At 37.7% G+C, this 17,287-nt stretch overlaps 1 protein-coding gene across 2 annotated transcripts in view; it reads right to left on the bottom strand.

Annotated features, from left to right (window-relative positions):
- Positions 1-17,287, bottom strand: part of MCM9 (minichromosome maintenance 9 homologous recombination repair factor) — a 120,797-nt gene that overhangs the window by 22,176 nt on the left and 81,334 nt on the right. For both annotated transcript variants that reach the window (XM_021937932.2, XM_021937933.2), the window contains exon 8: positions 16,733-16,907. In XM_021937932.2, the coding sequence (XP_021793624.2) occupies positions 16,733-16,907 (175 nt within the window). The remainder of the gene's footprint in view (positions 1-16,732; positions 16,908-17,287) is intronic.

Genomic DNA, 17,287 nt, shown 5'->3' with positions numbered 1-17,287 from the left:
GATGCTGGAGGTTGCCTGTTCACTCTGATAGTTTCTTTTGCTGTGCAGAAGCTCTTTAGTTTAATTAGATCCCATTTGTCAATTTTGGCTTTTGTTGCCATTACTTTTGGTGTTTTAGTCATGAAGTCTTTGCCCATCCCTATGTCCTGAATGTTATCACCTAGGTTTTCTTCTAGGGTTTTTATGGTTTTAGGTCTTATGTTTAAGTCTTTCATCCATCTTAATTTTTGTATAAGGTATAGGAAGGGGTCCAGTATCAGTTGTCTGCATATGGCTAGTCAGTTTTCCCAACACCATTTATTACAAAAGGTGTCACTTCCCCATTGCTTGCTTTTGTCAGGTTTGTCAAAGATCAGATGGTTGTAGATGTGTGGGATTATTTCTGAGGCCTCTGTTCTGTTCCATTGGTCTACATATCTGTTTTAGTACCAGTACCATGCTGTTTTGGTTACTGTAGCCTTGTAGTATAGTTTGAAGTTAGGTAGCATGATGCCTCCAGCTTTGTTCTTTTTGCTTAGGACTGTCTTGTCTATATGGGCTCTTTTTTGGTTCCATATGAAATTTAAAGTAGTTTTTTCTAATTCTGTGACTTGAAAGTCAATGGTAGCTTGATGGGGATAGAACTGAATCTATAAATTACTTTGGACAGTATGGACATTTTCACAATATTGACTCTTTCCCATCCATGAGCATGGAATGTTTTTCCGTTTGTTTCTGTCCTTTCTTATTTCCTTGAGCAGTGGCTTGTAGTTCTTGAAGAAATGCTTCACATACCTTGTAAGTTGTATTCCTAGGTATTTTATTCTCTTTGTAGCAATAGTGAATGGGAGTTCACTCATGATTTGGCTCTCTGTCTGTTATTGGTGTACAGGAATGCTTGTGATCGGTGCACACTGATTTTGTATCCTGAAACTTTGCTAAAGTTGCTTATCAGCTTAAGGAGATTTTGGGTGAGACGATGGGGTTTCTAAATATACAATCAGGTCATCTGCAAAGAGAAACAATTTGACTTTCTCTCTTCCTATTTGTACCCTTTATTTCTTTCTCTAGCCTGATTGCTCTGGCCAGAACTTCCAATACTATGTTGAATTGGAGTGGTGAGAGAGGGTATCCTTGTCTTGTGCTGGTTTTCAAGGGGAATGCTTCCAGCTTTTGCCCACTCAGTATGATATTGGCTGTGGGTTTGTCATAAATAGCTCTTATTATTTTGAGATATGTTCCATCAATACCTAGTTTATTGAGAGTTTTTAGCATGAAGGGGTGTTGAATTTTATCAAAGGCCTTTTCCACAGTGATTGGGATAATCACGTAGCTTTTGTCATTGGTTCTGTTTAAGCAATGGATTACATTTACTGATTTGTGTATGTTGAAACAGCCTCGCATCCCAGGTATGAAGTCGACTTGATCGTGGTGGACAGGCTTTTGATGTGCTTCTGGATTCGGTTTGCCAGTATTTTATTGAGGATTTTCTCATCAATGTTCGTCAGAGATATTGGCCTGAAATTTTCTTTTCTTGTTGTGTCTCTGCCAGGTTTTGATATCAGGATGATGCTGGCCTCATAAAATGAGTTAGGGGGGAGTCCCTCTTTTTCTACTGTTTGTAATAGCTTCAGAAGGAATGGTACCAGCTCCTCTTTGTACCTCTGGTAGAATTTGGCTGTGAATCCATCTGGTACTGGGCTTTTTTTGGTTGGTAGACTATTAATTACTGCCTCACTTTCAGAACTTGTTATTGGTCTATTCAGGGATTCAACTTCTTCCTGGTATAGTCTTGGGAGAGTGTATGAGTCTAGGAATTTATCCATTTCTTCTAGATTTTCTAGTTTATTGCATAGAAGTATTTACAGTATTCTCTGATGGTAGTTTGTATTTCTGTGGGATCAGTGGTGACATCCCCTTTATCATTTTTTATTGTGTCTATTTGATTCTTCTCCATTTTATGCTTCATTAGTCTGGCTAGCAGTCTATTTTGTTGATCTTTTCAAAAACGAGCTCCTCGATTCATTGATTTTTTGAAGGGTTTTTCATGTCTCTATCTCCTTCAGTTCTGCTCTGATCTTAGTTATTTCTTGTCTTCTGCTAGTTTCTGATTTTGTTTGCTCCTGCTTCTCTAGTTCTTTCCAATTGTGATGTTAGGGTGTTAAATTTAGATCTTCCCCGCTTTCTGATGTGGGCATTTAGTGCTATAAATTTCCCTCTGAAGACTGCTTTCGCTGTGTCCCAGAGATTCTGGTACATTGTATCTTTGTTCTCACTGGTTTCAAAGAACTTATTTATTTCTGCCTTAATTGTGTTATTTACCCAGTAGTCATTCAGTGCTATCTTGCTGCCTCTTTTTTTTTTTTTTTTTTTTGACACAGAATCTTGCTCTGTCGCCTACACTGGAGTGCAGTGGCGCAATCTTGGCTCACTGCAACCTCTGCCTCCTGGGTTCAAGCGATTCTCCTGCCTCAGCCTCCCGAGTAGCTTGGGACCACAGGCACACGCTACCATGCCCAGGTGCTTTTTGTATTTTTAGTAGAGATGGGGTTTCACCATATTGGCTAGGCTGGTCTCAAACTTCTGACCTTGTGATCCGCCCACCTCGGCCTCCCAAAGTGCTGGGATTATAGGCATGGGCCACCGCGCCCGGCCTATCCTGCAATTTTTAATTTTCAGGTTGTACTTCCTACCTAGGAAAGTTAGTATAATTCAGTAGACATTACATATATCATGGAAATGTTAATTTTTTTCCTAAAATGTGTCTTCAACAGATATTGAGGATGTCCTTGATTACTTAAAAATGTAGTGATGCCCTGCCTTTGATGAGATGCTATCCTGCTTAAGTTTGAAAAGAACCTTGAAAATAATGAAACATTACCTTTCCCAAATCATGATTTATTTAGCATCCCACAGCCTTAAAGCTCATCATCACATCAAGTTATTTCAAATGACTACACACTGTCAAGTGGCACTGTGCTGTCATTCACTAGGCACAGGCACCGATTTGCCCAGTTTAGAAAAAGTAAATTTTAATACTGACACCCTTTCTCCCCCCAGAGGCAGAGTTTCGCTCTGTCGCTGGAGTGCGGTGGTCCAATCATAGCTCACTGCAGCCTCAACCTCCTAGGCTCAAGTGATCCTCTGGCCTCAGACTCCTGAGTATCTGGGTCCACAGGTGTGCATCACCACGCTGTGCTATTTTTAAAATTTTTTGTAGAAACGGGGTCTCATTATGTAGCCCAAGTTGGTCTTGAACTACGAGCCTCAAGTGATCCTTTGCCTCAGCATCCCAAAGTGCTGGGATTACAAGTGTAAGCCACCACTCCTGAGTCTCCTTTTTTTTAAAAAAAAAAACAACTGAGGTTGCATCATTTGCTTCCTGGTTTCGTCTTACTTCTATTTAACTAAGCAGCCAGGACAAAATTTAAGTAATTAAACTCCTAAACTTTAAAAATGTTTCCATATTTAAGTAACATAAAGAACAACAAAATTATTGGTCTTCACAAGCATATATTGCTTCAAAAAGACCTATATTTTGGTTACTGACATAAGTTACATTTAGTAGGCTCTAGGCATCCTAAGTGTTTTACCATTTTTTCTATTCTGACTATAACAAGCTTTTGCAGTGCAGAAATCACATTGGCCTCTCCCAGTTGCTCAAGCATCTGAACGGCAGGGATTATGATATGCCCTTGTAGGTAAGGTATGTGCCACCCGTGGGAAAACACCGCATAAAGTTTGACCTCAAAAGAGCAATTTGTGAAATCACCATAGTTAAATGAAACACTTACACGTGCTTATTTTCAAAAAAAGAACTAACTCTCTGCAGTGCATATAAGTGACACATTAAAAAAAATCTCCGGCCAGGCACGGTGGCTCACGCCTGTAATCCCAGCACTTTGGGAGACGGGCAGATCACCTGAGGTCGGGAATTGGAGACCAGCCTGACCAACATGGCAAAATCCTGTCTCTACTGAAAATACAAAATTAGCCAGGTGTGGTGATGCATGCCTGTAGTCCCAGCTACTCAGAAGGCTGAGGCAGGAGAATCACTTGAACCCGGGAGGCGGAGGTTGAGGTGAGCTGAGATTGCGCCATTGCACTCAACAAAAGTGAAACTTGGTCTCAAAAAAAAAAAAAATCTCTGATAAATTTCTTGTAGCCCTGGAGGCCAGTCAGATATTCTGATCCAGTGGTTTGCACTACTTCTTAAGGGAGATTATAATTCTAATCAAAACTCCTTCACAAATCAGCCAAACGTTAGTCATTTGAGACATGAGAAAAAGAGAAGGAAAGCAAAAGCAGACATATTCAAGAATTTCTGAAAATGATGTGGCAAGGTACCAAATGTCTCAAAGGAAAACCTGAAGTGGTCAGAGAGGCAGGGCCCCAGAATATCCAGATGATGATGACTCAGTGAAGGTTTCTTATTGTAGGAGGAGAAGTACATAAGGTTTTTCTTAACAGATTCAGAGTATTTTATTTTGGTAGAATTCATAATTAAAGTGCACACTTAACCCTCTTATCTGCTATTAATTAACTTCACGGCATGCTAGAAGTCTCTAGAGACATTTTCTCAAGAGTTTTGCATTTGGCAGTTAACTGTACACTTTGCATCAGGAAGATTAACTGGCCTCTAATTAGGGGTAATGAACTTAAGATTCTGAAAACTGCTAGCCAAAAAAGTTGGATGAACTACTGTGGAGCCTCATCCCACTTATTCTTAATTGTAGAGTGAGCCAGAGTGAGTGTTATGAAAAATGAACACGAGTTAACATGGAACTTTTAGAGTGTTTTCATTGGTTCCCACCACCAAACAGATGATAGATACACAATTGTAACTAGGGGTACACATAACTGCTGACCCCCCAAAAAGCCAACATGTACTATTCTTGTACCTTTTTGTAAGTGGTATGTCAAAAGCAAAGTTAAAAAATAAAAAAACTTTAAAAGGACAACTTAAATGGAAGAAAACAGATCATGTACTTGGTGACAGCTATGATCTTGGCAGAAACTGTAAAGACTACTACAGAGCCTGAACTAGAGTCTTCATCTCAATAGGTACACAAGACTAAGTACCGTCTTTAAAAGCTCGCCATCCTTTTAGCCTGTCTCTTTGACACCCGCTGAGGCTCAAGACTTTTCTCATGAAGAGTCACCTCCTATATAGACTGATTGACCAGACTGTTCTGTCTGTCTAAACAATTGTTTCCCAGCGCTGACAGACTCTTGTTCTATGACCTGTTCTTTAGTATATTTCTTAAGTGATCCTCTGTCTTCGTTACAGTTCTGGACAGGCCAAACACTGGAACGTCCCCCAGACACATAACCCCACAATTCCTTCTGTGTAAACTGCCATACAGGAACAGCTGCCCACAGCAGGGATTGACACCTGATCCAAGAGCAGCCAACCCATAAACTGGCCAGGAGCCTAGAGCTGCTCTTGCATAAATCTTTAAATATGGATGACTTGTATTTTACTGGGTCTCTCTAGAGGGCATCTGAAATGGAGACAGGAAGGAGAACTCATCTACTAAGAAGAGCTGAATAAGCCTAAAAGATCCGCAAACACACACACAAAAATTAGCAACAGAAAGTATCTGAGTCATAATAACGAGAGAACAGGTTTGAAGATGAATAAACTTCTGATGCTGTGGTGGCAATGAGATAATACAGCAGCTAATATACATCCACTTTAAACAAACTCCCGTTCCCCCAAATTATGTTACAGTAGAACAGTAGTTATGGAGAGTTCAGTAATATGCTTAGCTAGTAAGTTGTGAAGCTGGAACTGCCATATAGCCCAGACTAGCTCTGGACTCTCTGCTCTCAATTATTACAGTAATTCTGTCTATGCCCAGTGTATTCTTGCGGTCACTAAAAAAGGGGGGAGCTCTTTTTAAAAAAATTTTTTTGGTCGTTTTTTACTTTATTTTTTCAATTCCACTGGAGAAGGGGGAGAACTCTTGATGTTGTTTCCTGAACTTTTTCTACGTCTAGCACAGGATGTTCAATATTTCATAATAAAATATAAAACCATATTTTATGTACATAGTCTACAATAAACCATCCTACAGCTGAATTTGTAGGCCAGCTCATGATTTGCAACCTCTCACTGGTGGCAAAGGTTAACCTTAAAGGTTGTCTATTTACTCATTGGATGACTGAATTTTTTATAGAATTTCTTTCTAGTCTAAACCTGAAGGCCTCTATAACCCTAGAGGCAATGTACCTGATCTTTAGGCAGTGCTAACCATTACTAAAGTCTTCCTTGTGCTAATTTTAAATATGCTTCCCTGAACCTTCCAGCCATTGATTCTAAAGGATATGAACAAATCTAATTCCATTTCTTATTTGAGCTCTTCAAAACAATTGTAGACAACCACCTCTCCAATTACTTTTCCTAGATGTGGTTCAGAAATAACATGAGTAATATATTAAAAACATATAAAATATACAATAAAAGTCAACATTAAGAGTTAAACAATATAAAAAAGAATAACTTTAAAAAATGAAACGTTGATTTCTAGGTTTCCATATGATAATGGCAGCTACTTACAGCCATACTTCAAGATACCCTCCAAAGACCTTATGGTTAAACAAAGCAAGTAAATAAACCCACAAAACAAAACTCGTCAAACTAAAAACAAAGAAAGTGGAGAATACTACAAACTTCAGTTTATATATAAACAGAGAAATAAACACCAGAAGCCAGCAAAGCTAACTCTAGAGCTCTTTCTGGAGTGGAAAGATCAGTGGAGACTAAGTGAAAAGAAGAGAAACCAATGGGGGCCTCATGCTGGAGAACACTGATAAAATGCCAGGAGGAGGAGAGAATCCCAGGCAGAGTGGGGAAATACTGAGAGCAGGTTTCAGACCTTGTGAATCAAAGTCATTAACTACTGGAGAATAGAAAGAGGGGCCTGAAAGTTCCTGGGACCAGGGTTGGCAGTCATGGGAAGGATCCTGGAGTAGATAGAGGAGACCTGCAAGGGACAAGAGTCACCTGGAGTCTTGGTGATCAGGGGAAGAAGGAGCCAAGCAGTGGATATTAAACATCCTATAGAAACAAATAAGAATCACAAAACAGACAAATCAATCATCTCCTTATGAAAAACACTATTAAGTAAAATGCACTTAACTGAGATTCCTCTTAACTCAGAGGAATTAGTACACCATCCAATGTCACCATCACCTTAATAGAATACCTAATAATAACGATTCAGAAAAAGATAAGACATTTTTAAATGAATGGAAATAACATGCAGCTCCATAAAACTACTACAAGAATAAAAATACTTCAGTTGATAAAACCCTCATCTCCCTACCCCACCCAATAAACCCCGCAAAGCAAAGGAAATCTGTAACAGTGCCCTGACTTGAATATCCTTAAGCAAACATTTGCAAATATGAAAAACCATCCCAAATCAGAAATTCAAAAATTCACAATATAAAAGCACAAAAAAGCAGAAGATGTATATCCAGAGATGATAAAACTGAAGTAAGAAATGGATATAGGGGGAGGAAGATGAAATAATCTCAGAAATGAACATCTAATTACGGCAGAAACAGAGAATCAAACACTGCATGTTCTCACTTATAAGTGAGAGCTAAATAATGGGTAGACATGCTCATAAAGATGGAAACAACAAACACTGAGAATTCCAAAACGGGGGAGTAAAGGACATGGACAAGGTTTGAAAACTACCTACTGGGGACTATGTTCACTATTTGGGTGATAGGTTCAACAGAAGCCCAAACCCCACCATTACGTAATATACCCATGTAACAAACCTGTTCATGTACCCTATGAATCTTCAAAACAAAAACAAAAACAAAAAAGAAATTAACATTTGAATCTAAGGTATCTAAGAAAGGACCGACAGGACTGAAAATATAATAAAGGGTGCTAAGGAGAGGAATAAAAATAGCCAAGAGAATAAAACAAAATACAGAAAAACTAAGAAGTTTAAGGAAAAAAAATTGCTGCTGCAGAGCCTAGGAAAAATTCTAACAAATAAATAATTATAGCTTCTGAAAAATAAAAACAAAACAAAGAACTGAACTAGAGTGTCAAACAATCATTCAATAAAAATTTCCAGGGATAAAATAATACATGTCAAAGGCTCGCTCATATCTAGAAAAACTGACCAGGTATAATCAACTAAGACATAGTCTAGTAAAAATATTATACTTTAAAGATAAAGAGAAAACGCTTTGGGCCTTCAGGCAAAAAACCTAAATCACCTATAAAGCAAATGATATCAGAATGGCATCAGGTTTGTCAATAGCAACATAGAAAGCAAGACTTTAGGAAAGAAAGTGTAAGCCAGAGTCTATATCCAGCCAAGCTGTCTTTCATTTTTCAAGTGTCAATGCTATGAAAGATGATTTGAAACATGCAAAAATTCAAGATAATAATCAGGAGCCCCTCATAAGGTACCTGCTGGAGGATGGGCTTCATTCAACCAAGAGATGATGATGACGCCCTGGCCCTCCCAAAAAGACGGATGGTGAAGCACTTTATTTTAGACAGACCAAAGCAACACAAAGCATAAAAGTGGAAGAATAGTAGTAAGTAAATGCTATTTGTTCTGACAAAGTACAGATAATACAACTATTTATTTCAGTGAAGAGAAGAAGGGAGAAAGGGGAAAGTAGAATAAGTTCACTGATTACTACATGGCTAATAGACTGGAGTCACACGGTATTATTTAAAGTTCCCAAGTGAGGAGAAATGGGGCTGTAGGCATTATAAAACGTATTTTAAAACATAAGCCCTAGAATAGGGGTTGTCAAACTACAGTCCAAGTGCAGCCCACAATCTGTTACAATAAATAAAAATTTATTGGAACACAGCCACTCCCATCTGTTTGCATATTATGGCTTCTCTTGTTTACATCACAGACATATTGATGCAGTTACACTGTCTACATCAGCAGAGGTGAGTAGCTGCAACAGAGTTTGGCCCACAAAGTCTAAAACACTTGCTATGCTAACCTCTATAGAAAAAGTCTGCCAAACCCTAACCTATAATAAAAATGCAACCAGGCGCGGTGGCTCCCTCCTGTAATCCTAGCACTTTGGGAGGCTGAGGCGGGCAGATTGCCTGAGCTCAGGAGTTTGAGACCAGCCTGCGCAACATGGTGAAACCCCAACTCTACTAAAATACAAAAACTTAGCCAGGCATGGTGGCGTGCACCTGTAGTCCTAGCTTCAGGAGGCTGAGACAGGACAATTGCTTGAACCTGGGAGGAGCAGGTTGCAGTGAGCCAAGACTGTGCCACTGCACTCCAGCCTGGGTGACAGAGTGAGACTTTGTTTCAGGAAAAAAAAAAAAAAAAAAAAAAAAAGCAAACATTCCTAAATGCAAAGAAAAATAAACACAGTACGTTTTTAAAAAATAAAACCGTTGACACCAAGCATATTGATTATACCAATAAATGTAAGTCTGCTTATCTAACACATTAAAAGAAAAAGATTTTTCAGTTGCTCATAAATCTAAGCCCAATTCTATGCTGCATACAAAAGAACATATTGAAATCAAAAGGCTAAACATAAAGAAATGAGCAGATATATCAGACAGATATAAATATTATGAAATCCAGAGTTGTGATCCTGATATAGGCAAGGTAAAATTCAGGCCACAAAGCACTTAAGACAGAAGTACAAATGTTAAAGGCCAAAACAACTACCTTCATAAAGCAGAAACTACAAGAGATACAAAGAGAAATAAACAAAAGCCCAATAATAAGAGACTTTAACACGTCACTCTTGGTCTAAAATGCATCAAACAAACAAAAGGTAAGTAAGGTTATAGAAGACCTAAATAACATCATTTATAAGCTACAGTTTATGTGTGTGTGTGTAACATATATACATTATATTCTCATTATAGAGAATATAATTCCTGAAGCATAAAAGGGCCACTATTAAATAAATTGACCTTATATTGGGCCGCAAAGACAAAAACTTCATGAAGTTCCTTAAAGAAACAATACAAACAACATTCTCTGACCACAACGGGATAAAACTAGAAATTATTCACATCAAAAAGTGGTCCTTCTACCTAGAGACTAAAAACTTTCTAAGCAACTCTTGGGAGAAAGGGGATATGAACTAAAACTGCGGAATTTCTAAAACACGATAATAAGAATACTACATATAATCATCCATGGGATACCACTGAAGCAGTGCCAAGGAGTATATGCAGTTTGTTATCTTTTGGATAAGAAAGAGGGGAGATGCATACACAGGCACACATACCTATCCCCATGGGTTTTGCTTATTTTTGCAAAAAAAGAAACACAGGAAGGACAGATCAGAAACTAAAGAATATCCATCAGGGATAGAAGAAAACAGAATGGGAGGGGTAGCGATATGAATGTGATTTCTTTCGCATGTCTTTTTATACAGGTTTGACTTTGTTAAAACAAGCCATATTTTACAAATTCAGAAAATAAAATTAAATAAAAGAGGTAAAAACAGCAAATGCTATAAGTGAATGAAAACAGAAGTTTCAAAGACAACTTCTTAACTGTATATCAAATAAATAATATAACTACACAAAGAAAAGCATTCAAACTACTTTTGAACATGCACTTTAACAACATATAACCTCAGCGGAATATCTAAGCACAAAAAAGGACCGCAAAGAGGGCTTGAATATTACTTTTTTGTGATTATTGGTAATGGTGTTGACGTAATATTTCAGAAACTATTTTGGAGATGCAAGTGCATTCAGCAATACAGAGAATCCTATAAACACCTTTATATACATATGAAATAAAATAATTTTGAAGAGTCGTAAGTATCTTCTGACCCAGGCCTAAGTTGACATACATGAACTCTATCTGAGAATATCCCTATAGGAAGGGTGTTATTATTTTTGTATCAGAGATGACAGTTATCACCCACAATGTTAAGAAAGTAGTAACAGTGGCTGGAATTGATTCTAGGTCTCTCTAACACCAAAGTTCTTTCTACCATAACTGAACTATTTTTAACAAAAATATCAACAATTTAATTTTGCTTTACTTTAAATGAAGGGATATTCACTGTTGTTATTGTTGGTATTTGTTGTCCTGAGTGGCAACGGTGGCAGTTTAAAGCGGTGTTTGATCTCTTGGAAGCATCTGCTCCTCCTGGGGGTTCTTGTTTCAGGCCACATTCTCTGTATGGAAAACACAGAACCTAATAATCCAAGACAGAAGAGACTCAAATGCAGGTTGTATGACTGCTCTGTTTTTAAATAATATTTTAATTTTTTTTTAAGAGATGTCACTTTGCTGCCCAGCCTGGAATGCAGTGGCGTGATCATAGCTCATTGCAGCCTTGACCTCCTGGGTTCAAGGGCGTCCTCAGCCTCTTGAGTAGCTGGGACTACGGCGCACACCACTGTACTCGGCTGTTTTTTTGTTTTTTGTATAGAGATAAGGGTCTTGCCATCTTGCTCAGGCTGGTCTTGAACTCCTAGGCTCAACAGATCTTCTTCTCTCAGCCTCTCAAAGTGCTAGGATTACAGGCATGAGCCACTGTACCCAGCTTAAATTCTTGAACCATGTGAGAAATGTGAAGTCTGCTTGAAATTTTCAGGCCCGCATGTATTAGAAACATTACATTCCAAATCAAAAGCAGCTACTAGTAGATGCTAGTGAGCACATGGTGGTCCTGTTGTCCCTTGGAATAGGCTGGAAATTAACTGTTCAGTAAGATCAGAGGAGACCATAAGAACCCAAGCTCTGTTATTACAAGGTAATTATAAAATGTCTTCACTAAACTGATCAAGCAAAAAGAAACCTTTTCAAGATGGAGAAATAAAAGGTACAAACCACTGAATAGAGTTAATTACATAATTATATGATTATGTAATATTTGGGAACTAAATATCTTTTAAAATGCATGATAATAATAAAATTGTACAAATGTCTTTATGAACCCAGAAATTAGTTATGTGGGGTGAGGAACAAAATAGAATGCTAGTTTTACTATAATAAGTAGAGAACAAAGATCCTGTAATTCCTTTAATGCATTAAATAATTATAGTAATCTTTAAATGAAATCTATATGCTAAAATGCTCAAAAAAGTAAAAATTCTTATGTAAATATAAAGAAATTGCAAGGCTAAAATACTGGTTGTGATCTACGCCATAGTTCAAGGAGGTATTAAATTCTAGATAGTAGCTAAGACAAAACAGAAAGAACCTTATATTGAAACTGTAATAATACAAATTTTTACACAGTAATACCACAACAACAATTCCTACCATGGTGTGGTGGTCTAAAAAAGCAGCTCTTGAGGAAACTACATTAAGTCAAAATACTCAAAGTGCTTCTCCGGCAAAACTCCTTTCAATATACAGTCATAGGTTGCTCAACACGAGGCTATGTTCTGAGAAATGCATCATGAGGCGATCTGTTCTGGTGCAAGCATCATAGAGTGTACTTAGACAAACCTAGAAAGTATAGCCCACTATACACCTAGGCTATATGGTGGAGCCTATTGCTCCGAGGCTACAAGCCTACACAGCATGTTACTGTACTGAATACTGTAGGCGACTGTAACACAAAGGCGTGTATTTGTGCATCTAAACATATCTAAACACAGTAAAAATAAGGTATTCTAATCTCATGAGACCACCATCATATATGTGGTCTATCACTGACAAAAATGTTATGTGGTACATAACTCTATATTACATGTTTGACAGACGGTTTAAAGGAGAAATAATGAAAACTTGACTACAAATATTAGTAGCAAAATAATTAAACCTCAAATCTCTCACCTGTTAGCTTTACAGCTTCATGTCTTCTCCTTTCCAATAGACAAAAAAAAAAAAAAAAAAAAAAATCCGATCTGAAGGTTTATCCTTCAAATTATTTCCTTTGGAAGATGTCACTCCAATTAAAAAAAGGATTTTACGGATCATAAATGGTATCGCCTCCCCAGGCACTATTATTACTTTATATAACCTTCCAAATGTAGGTCTACTATCCTGACCCCAAGCTTCAGCTGTGAACTTGCCACTCATATGCTGTTACCAAGCAGGGAAGAGATGAGTACGGGAAGAGTAAGTGTTTGGAAACTTTAATAGCAACTGGACAGAGTGAATTCATGTCTGTTGCATCTTGAATAAAATATATGGGTTTTTAAATTTTTAAGATTAAGGGTCATGTGGTATAATTTACATAGAGTAAAAATTATCTTAAAAAAATGCCCTTCTATAGTCATTTTCTTCCTCTAACCCTCTAGCAGAAATTTCTGATTTTTCTCCTTACAGTTTAGCCTTCTGTAGCATTTCATATAAATGGAATAATAAACTATATAGCCTTTTGTGCCTGTCATCTTTCACTTCACGTAAGGCTTTTAAGATTCATCCATGTTGCTGATTCATGAGTGTATCAGTAGTTGTTCCTTTATATTGCTAGTAGTATTCCATGGCATGGGTGTATCAAGATGTACCTATCCATTCATCAGTCGATAAACTTCTGGGTTGTTTATATAATTTTGGGTGAACATGAACAAAGCTGCTATAAACCATTTGGGTATAGGTCTTTTGGGGTGGGAAAACATATGAATATTCAAGTGTTCCAGCACAATTTAACAAAAACTATCCTTTCTCTGTTGAATTGTTCGACATCATTCTTGAAAATCAATTGACATTATCTGTGGGTCTATTTCTGGACCTTTATTCTCTTCCATTGAAGAGTCTATCCAATGTCACAATGTTTTGATAATTACAGCTTTATAGCAAATCTTAAAACAAAGTAAGTCCTCCAAATTTGTTCTGTTTCAAAGTCACTTTGGCTATTCTTTGCTTTTCTATATAAACTTTAAAACCAGCCTGCTGATTTCTACAAAAAAGCTTGATGGGATTTTTGTTGTTGTTGTTAATTTCAATAGGTTTTTGGGGAACAGGTGGTGTTTGGGATTTTGATTAGCATTGCACTGTCCTGGGCATGGTAGCTCATGCCTGTAATCAGTGCTCTGAAGGGCTGAGGCAGGTGGATCACTTGAACCCAAGAGTTTGAGACCAGCCTGGGCAACATAGCAAGACCCCACCTCTACAGAAAATAATAATATAAAAAAAATAGCCAGGCATAGTGGTGCATCCCAGTAATTCCCAGCTACTCAGGAGTGGGCTTGAGCCCAGGAGTTCAAGGCTGCAGTGAGCTATGATCGGGCTTCTGCACTCTACCTTGGGCAACAAAGTGAGACTGTGTCTTAAAAAAAAAATTTTTTTAATGCAGTGATTCTACAGATCACTTTGGGGAGAACTTGCATCTTAACAATATTAAGTCTGATAGATGAAACTAGGTATCTCTCTCCATTTATTTAAGTCCTTTTTAATTTTCTTAATGTTTTGCAGTTTTTAATGTACAAATCTAGAATAGATTTTGCTAAATTTATCCTGAAATACTTCCTGTTTGGAGATGCTATTATAAATGTATATTTTATTTCAATTTCCATTTGTTCACTGCTAGCAAACAGAAACTAATTTTTATACATTGATCTTATAAGATTCACTTATTAGTTCTAGTAGCTTTTCTTAAATTATTTTGTTTTTCTAAGTAGACAATCATACCACATACAATACAGGCAGTTTTAACTTCTTCCTTTCTAGTGTGAATGTCTTTTATTTCTTTAAACTGACCGTACTTCTAGTATAATATTGACCAGAAATGAGAAGAGCTGATATCTTTAATTTGTTCCTAATATTTAGTAGAAAACACTGTCTTTACCATGAAGTATGAGATGCAGGTGTTTTTTGTTTTGTTTTTTTGTTTTTTAGACAGAGGTCACCTGTCGCCCAGGCTGGAGCACAGTGGAGTGTGATCTTGGCTCACTGCAACCTCCTCCTCCCAGGTTCAAGGTATTCTCCTGCCTCAGCCTCCCGAGTTGCTGGGATTACAAGCACATGTCACTATGTCCAAGTAATTTTTGTATTTTTAGGAGAGAGGGGGTTTCACCGTGTTGGCCAGGCTGGTCTCAAACTCCTGACCTCAGGTGATCCACCTGCCTGGGCCTCCCAGAGTGCTGGGATTACAGGAGTGAGTCATTATGCCCACCCTCATGTAGGTTTTTCACAGACAGCATTTAAACAGGGACAGAAACTTGTAGTTTGCTGAGAACTTTTATTATGAATGAGTATTTAATTTCATCAAACACATTTTCTGCATCTGTTGGGATATGTTTTTTGTTTTTTAGTCTAATACACTGATTGATCAAATGTTACACCAACCTTTCATTTCTGGGATGAGACCCACTTGGTTATAATGTATAACCCTTTTTATATAGTATTTAATTTACTGAAATATTTGTATGTCACTGCTTTTTCATTTCACATTTTAATAATTCTTTTTTCTTGTATTTTACAACAATATGTCTTTGATGGAGTAAAAAAAAGTCAAAACCAGTCCTTTACCACATAGAGTGGAAAAAGCATTTTTCGAGTACACAAAGTAGCTGTGGTTATGACAAACTGCCCAGGCTTTTGGTGCAATAACTGAACTGAATCAGCTATAGAATGTTGATTTTGGAACTTACAACATACTTACAGATAGCACAAAAAGCTCATTAAATGGACATATAATGAGACAAGTGTCTCTGAAGACACTTACTAAACTATACTTCTGATTTCTTCAAAGAGTTTAGAAGCAATAATTAAAGTATATTTTCTTATAACACTTCTATTGTGGATTTATCTATTTTTTCTCATAAAATTGTGAACACCTGAAGGACAATGTTCTATTCATCTTTGCACTTCTTAGCATCTAGCACAATGCCTGAAACATAGCAGGTTTTTAATGAGTATATATATTTAGTGAACGAACAAATGAATAGGTCTGATAGTTCTTTCTTGTATCTTTTCTGGTGGGCTATATCCTACTCTCCCCCGTCCCTCTACCTCACTCCTCATTAATTTTTTTGTTAGAGTATACAAATACATCTCATAGAATCTCTATATACCAGTGTCTGGCCTGGCTCCCAAGTACTCATGACTATTTGAAGACACTGCTGGCAGCCCTACCTGTCTGATCAGTTGGCTTCACGTCCATAATAGCAGCATTAAGATGGAAACAGTTTTAGCCCTGTTACTGCTTGAATGACCTGGCAGTCTGTTTGGTGGCCAGCCTTTGTAGCCAGGTAAGTTTCCCATAACCACTTCAGTGCCTGTGTGAGATTTCTGTCTGAACCTGGCTTATTCTTTTCCTCTACTTTATGTGTAGCCAGGGACTTACGCAGCTCAATCCTGAGCCTCTTTGAGTCACAAAAGGCATTTCATCTTATGCTTACATTATTTACTATTTCATTTTCCATATGCTGTAATCAACCTTCCATTAGGATTTATAAGGAGAATGCCGGAAACTATGATTTTTTTTTTCTTTTTGAACTTTTCAAAATTCCTAACACAGTAATATGTCCAGAGTACCACACACAATGTTTAGTGAATGAAAGAGAGAATGAGTTGAATCCTGCATTGAAAGCTCTGCATAAATCCCTTCCATTAGTTTAGTCAACCACATTTATACTTTACTTTTCCTTTTCTTTTTCCCAATAGCTCATTTTTATTTCCTCACACACTTGTATGGTCTAATAAGGAAAAACTGTAATGTGTATCTTGAAGGGTGATAACTGATCATCCCAAAGAGGACCAAACATACCTTACAGCTCAACAAGGTTCACATTTTCCCCTAAGCAAATATTAAATAATCCCATTATTCCCATAGATTTTAAAGAAACTCTTACCCAGCCTTAGCAACACTTATGGTTTGCTGCTCCATTGCTTCATGGATACTGGTCCTATCGTGCTCCTTGAGGCTATTGAACTCATCAATACAGCAAAGGCCTGCATCTGCAAGAACTAATGCCCCAGCCTCCAAATTCCATTCTCCTGAGTCTTTTACAGCAGTTACCGTCAGACCTGAGGGAACAAGCAAGCCATGTCAACTTTCATTCTCAAAAGCATCATCTTGACTGGGCGCAGTGGCTCACACCTGTAATTCCAGCAATTTGGGAGGCCGAGGTGAGAGGATTTCTTGAACACAGGAGTTCGAGGCCTGCCTGGACAACATGGCGAAACCTTTTCTCTACAAAAAAATTTAAAAATTTGCTGGGCATGGTGGTGTGTGCACCTGTAGTTCCAGCTACTCAGAAGGCTGAGGCGGGAGGATTGCTTGAGCCCAGGAGGTCAAGGCTGTAGTGAGCTGTATTAGAGCCACTACACTCCAGCCTGAGTGACAAAGCAAGATCTTGTCTTAAAAAAACAAAAAAGGCATATCTTAACCTTTGAAAGGAAAGAGA

Source organism: Papio anubis, chromosome 6 (genome assembly GCF_008728515.1).
Source record: "Papio anubis isolate 15944 chromosome 6, Panubis1.0, whole genome shotgun sequence".
NCBI classification, from domain to species: Eukaryota; Metazoa; Chordata; class Mammalia; order Primates; family Cercopithecidae; genus Papio; species Papio anubis.
Note: the sequence above shows the minus strand (reverse complement) of the source record. Positions and strands in the feature narration are given on the sequence as shown.